General features: G+C 39.9%; 1 protein-coding gene across 2 annotated transcripts in view; it reads left to right on the top strand.

Annotated features, from left to right (window-relative positions):
* ZFP1 (ZFP1 zinc finger protein) overlaps window positions 1–5,465 on the top strand; it is a 29,799-nt gene that overhangs the window by 20,917 nt on the left and 3,417 nt on the right. For both annotated transcript variants that reach the window (XM_004690376.2, XM_012730763.1), the window contains one exon: window positions 4,216–4,342. In XM_004690376.2, coding sequence (XP_004690433.1) covers window positions 4,216–4,342 — 127 coding nt within the window. The remainder of the gene's footprint in view (window positions 1–4,215; window positions 4,343–5,465) is intronic.

Genomic DNA, 5,465 nt, shown 5'->3' with positions numbered 1-5,465 from the left:
TTTTTTTTTTTAAATGGCTACATTTAAGTTGTCTGTAGACTGATACTCCGCATCTCCTTGATCCAGTCTCAGAGTGGTGGACACTTAGGCAGTTTTCATGTTTCATTTATTGTAAACAGTGCTGCTGTGAACATTGTAGAACAGGGTTTTTTGTATTGATGGGTTCATATACTTCGCATAGATTCTCACAAATGGGATTACCAAATTGTACATTATTTCTGTTTTTTAAGGTAAATAAAGATCGCTTTCCTTATGGTTGCACCACTTTATATCCTCATCAGCAATGGAATAGGGTTTCTTCTTTCTCTTCTTCTCCAGCAGTTTTGAGGTCTTTTTAATATGGACCATTCTCACAGGTGTGAGATAGTCTTTCATTGTGGTTTAAATTTACATCTTTCTTAATGGGGAAGAATAAACATTTTGGCCTGCTGGAAATTTTATTTGATAAATTGTTCATATCTGCAGTCCATTTACTTAGATTTTTAAAAATTGTTGGATTCTATGAATTAGATGAATATATATAAATATATACATAGCTTGGATAGACATTTCTTATCACTTATTTGCTGTGTGAATATTTACTCCACTTTAGTAGGATGTCTTTTTAATCTTGTTTTTTCTTTTGCTTTATAAAAGCTTTCTAACTTGAGAAAATCCCAAATGTTTACTTTTGCTTTTAGTTCCCTTGAAGTCATTGGCTCTGTTGCCAGTGTTTTCTTCTATATATATATATTTTTTCCACTGAAGACCTTATATCTAAATCTTAATCTAGTTGTAGTTTATTTATTTTTTTTAATGATTTATTTATTCATATGTACTAACCTGGTTATAGGCCAGATTGGGGGGGGCAGTGAGATGTTCATCAGAAACAGAGTGGGGAGCAGAACAGGCAGATTGAGAAAGTATACTGCTAAGCAGTGCAGCGGGCGAGACAGGAGAGGTCTGCTGTGCCACGTGGGTCACCTCCCTGGCTGGGGATTGAACTCAATCTAAAGTGGCTGCAGATAGCTTTGTTGCTCCACCAGGGAGGGCCCTGGAGCTTTATTTTTAAACAACTTGCTTTGTTTTTACAACTTTCCAGTTTATTTTTTTTTAAGATTTATTTATTTATGCATACAGAATGGGGTACATTCCAGAGGTGTAGGGACAGTGAGAGGACTCACAGTGACAGAATGGGGAGCAGAACAGGGAGATTGACAAAGTACACTGCTGAGGGGAGCAGCACAAGAGGTTTGCTCTGCCATATGGATCACCTCTCTGGCTGGGGATGGAGCTTGTGCTGAAGCTCTTTGGCTAACTTCGTAGCACTTTAACCCATTGCGCCACCAGGGAGGGGGCCCTTTGGAGTTTATTTTTGTGTACAGTGTTAGTAAATTATACTAAATTCTTCTCAGTATTCTCAGTGCCTTTAGTTAAAGAGAGTCGTTTCCCCACTGTATGGTCATTACTGTTTTATAGTTGCTGCTATTTACATGAATTTGTTTCTGGGCTTTTCAGTTTGTTTTCAGTTTTGTTGACTTAGGACTTGGTTTTTTTTTCAGTTTTGTTGACTTAGGACTTTGTTTTGTGCCAACCTATGTTGTTTTGAGTACTGATGCTTTATAGTAAAGTTTGGAATCAGGTGATGTGATACCTCTTTTTTTTTCTTGGGATTGCTTTTCAAATTTGAGGCCATTTTCTGGCTCCATGTCTAGAGTATCTTTAAAAATATGGCTGGTGATTTGATGGGAACTGCATTAAATTTGTATGTCATTGTAGGTAGGGTCTTGATTTCAATTGATTCTCTTCATCAATGAGTATAATATATCGTTTCCTTTCCTCGTTTGTCATATCTGAAGTCCTTTGTAGGTTAATTTCAGCTATTTAATATTTTTGGTAGCAATTATAAGTGTTACTCTTTTTTAAATATATTGTCTGTATATAAAAAAGCCATGGAGCGCAGATGACCCCAGCCCTCGTGGCTGCTCCTTTTCTCAGCAGCAGGTTTTTCAATAGATATCCCTTTTTTTTTAATTTTAAAGATTTATTTATTATTTATGCATACAGAACTGGGGTACAAGCCAGAGGTGCAGGGGCCGTGAGAGGATTCACCAGAGACAGAGTGGGGAGCAGAACAGGCAGATCAACGAAGTACACTGCTGAGGGGAGCAGCTGGTGTGTCAGGAGAGGTCTACCGCGCCATGTGGGTCACCTCTGGTGCCAGGATTGAACTTGCACTGACGCGGCTGCTGTCAGCTTGCAGTGCTGTGTCCTAACCCATTACGCCACCAGGGAGGGCCCAATAAATCTCCCTTTTCTAAAAAAACACATAAAATAAAAAGTCTGTGATTTTTGTATATTGATTTTGTAACCTGCCACTTTACTGTGTTCATGTGTTGTTTCTAATCGCTTTCTGGAAGTGTCTTTAGGACTTGTTTTACTTGGCAGATCTTATTTCAGGGTTATTTGTAAAAATAACACCAAATGGCATAGGAAGACACCAGTGCCCTGCAGGCGGCACCCCAGAAGCCACACCGTCCTTCTGTCCTCACGCGAGCAGGTGTGGTTCTCTGTTCTGGAGTCTTTGTAGCTGCAGCCTGCCTCACTGCGGGGCGGGCGTGCGGCCCTTGGTGATGTGGGCACACGCACTTCCGGGGTGTTGTGAGCGATGGAAGCGAGAGGACAGAGCATGGGCTGCTGCCCTGCAGGCTGCTGGCCTCGCTAGCTGGGACGTGCGCTCTCACGTCCTGGGCATTGCTGCCCTGTGTCTTCCTTAGGCCTTCTTGTGCACATGTTCTTAGGGGCTGGGGGCCGACCCTTTTAAGAGATTCGTGTTACTTGTGTCAGGGTGCTGTGATACCATTTCTGTGCCATTTGGGGGTTGGTTGTGCATGTGTGGCTTTTGGACCCAGCTATATCTGCACCGAAGGCTGTGGCTCCCTGATGCCTTGAGCTGGAAGAGTAGCGTTTTCAGTATGTTTTATTGTATCATCAGAGAAAAGTGAGAGTTTCGCTGGTTTTTCGACTTGGATTCCCTCTATTTCCTGTTTTTGTATGATAATTAGCACTGATATCTCTAGTGTCAAGTTAAACAGATGTGGTGACAAATGGGCATCCTATCCTGTCTTGTGCCAAATCTGTGGGGACAGCCTTCAGGGCTTCACCATGGAGTAGTAGTTTAGCAGATTGTAGGTGCCTGCTTTGGCAGTGTGTTTTGTTGACTTACTTTCTTTTGCTTGGTTTACTTTTCTCCTTTTTGGGTTACATCCTTAGTATCTTTTATAGTAGTGATATCTAGCACTTAAAATAATAGCAGTCACATGGCATTTACTTAGAAGGTATTATCTTTTTAGATCACAGGTAGTTAAACTGTGATGCACAGGCCAAATGACTTGGTGCCTGGTTTAAATGGTATTAAAAACTATTTTACTGTGTGTCTCACATTTTTGTGTGATTGGAAAAAAAAATCAAGATACTATGTCAAATAAAATTTATATGAAACTTAGATTTCAGTGTCTGTAAGTCAACTTTTATTGGAATGTAGCTGCACCCACTTGTTTCTCTATTCCCTGTTCCACTTTCTGTGGCACAATGGCAGAATCAATTGTGGTAGCGACTACAGTCTGCAAAACGTGAAATATTTTCTACTTGGCCCTTTAGACAAAAAGTTCACCAGCTTATATAACTTAGTATTTTCAGCATTTTGAATGCTATTTTTTGGCTTCTGTTGTTTCCATTCAAAAGTCAGTGGTCATTTTGTGTTGTGATGTTGGTGTGACAAAGCATCTGTTGCTCTGGGAATTTCAATGCTTTATCACCATGTGCGTAATTTTGGTTTGCTTTATGTTTGGTGGTGTTTCTTGGAAATAAAGTATGGGCTATTTTGAAAAATTCTCAGCTGTAATTTCTCTAAACAATTCCTGTTGCATTTTGCCTTTTCTGCTAGGACTCTAATTGCAAGTATATTAAGATCAAGCTTGATAGGGAGGAAAAGTGTCTTTTTGTCTACTAGTCATTTCACCTTGTCTCTATCTTGTTAAATCCAATTGTCTCTTTTATGGAGACATCTTTACTTGTGCCCAAGACATTGTTACATTCGGAAGTTCATCCTCGTGTGTTTATTAGTCATAGTGAACAAGGAAGTATAATTGGTGTGTCAATTTTCATGATGAGACAAGTTTTTATGTATCATTTTTGTATAACTGAATGTTGGTCATTTGACCACTGTCATTTCAGGGATCAGTTTCATTCACGGATGTGACCGTGGATTTCACCCAGGAGGAGTGGGAGCAACTTGACCCCTCTCAAAGGATCCTGTATATGGATGTGATGCTGGAAAACTACAGCAACTTACTATCGGTTGGTAAGTCCAGCTTTAATAGAACTTCAGAGGCTATATTACCTTTGTTTTCAGGATTCCTGAAATCTGAGCAGTTAGAAGATACATCTGTTTGTATCTTCTTTGGCATTATCAAACCAGACCTAGTTTTTCATGTTAGAGAAATAAAGAGAATTGTGGATAGCAGTTAGAAATTGCCAGTTCAGGACTTAGGGAAATTAAGCAGAATCAAAGTCAAGTGTAAGTAATATAGGTATTATGAATGGGTTGGCACCTCTGAAATATTTTTCAGATACCTGAATCTCTGGATTACACATCTCCTGGACTTTTTTTTTTTTTAAAGATTTATTGATGCATACAGTAGCTGGGGTGTAGGTGGTGAGAGGATTCACTAGAGACAGATGAACAGATCAGGCAGATGTACTGAAATACACTATGAGGATGTAATGGGAGAGACAGGAGAGGTCTGCTGCTCCCTGTGGGTTAGTTCCAGACTGGCCAGAGATTGAACTCCTGCTGTAGTGGCTGGCGATACCTTGATAGAACTGCTTTAACCCCTGCGCCACCAGGAAGGCCTTTACGTAGTACTTTTATAGATTCCTACCTGATATTGCCAGGGTGCAAAGAAATCATCCCCAAACCTCTGGATTCTTCTAGGCTTGCAGTTAAACACCAAAACTGATAAAAGTTCAGAGTCATTTAATAATTTATTGCCATATATGTGAAAGACCCTTAATTCACCTACACAGGCTTAGATGCCATCTTAAATAGCTTAGCTAGGGCAAAGGAGGTTGAGGGAAAGAGAGAAGTCAGGGTGTTTATAGGAGAAAAACAAAGTACTTCTGCTTTCTTCACTGGAGAAGGTTTTTCTGAGAAAAGACCCATCAAGAGAAGTTTAGATATAAACATCACAAGTAGCTTCCACCCAATCTCCAGGACTCTCCCATGAGATAAACCTTTTGTGCAAAACAGGCTTTGGGGTAGCAGATGTTTGTGCCCCTACACCTCCAGCATCTTAAGCCTTTGTGTTTGTAATTGCTTTCATTTGTATTCTGGTTTGTAAAGCTGATTTGCCAGAATGGTAGCTTTGCTATTTTTGCTTGTTGAATTGATGTAATGGCCTCAAGGAAGGCATTTTTTTTTTTTT

The sequence above is a fragment of the Condylura cristata genome, unplaced genomic scaffold (genome assembly GCF_000260355.1).
Source record: "Condylura cristata isolate star-nosed mole 26May11 unplaced genomic scaffold, ConCri1.0 scaffold00028, whole genome shotgun sequence".
NCBI classification, from domain to species: Eukaryota; Metazoa; Chordata; class Mammalia; order Eulipotyphla; family Talpidae; genus Condylura; species Condylura cristata.
This window is presented reverse-complemented; position numbering and strand designations above follow the sequence as displayed.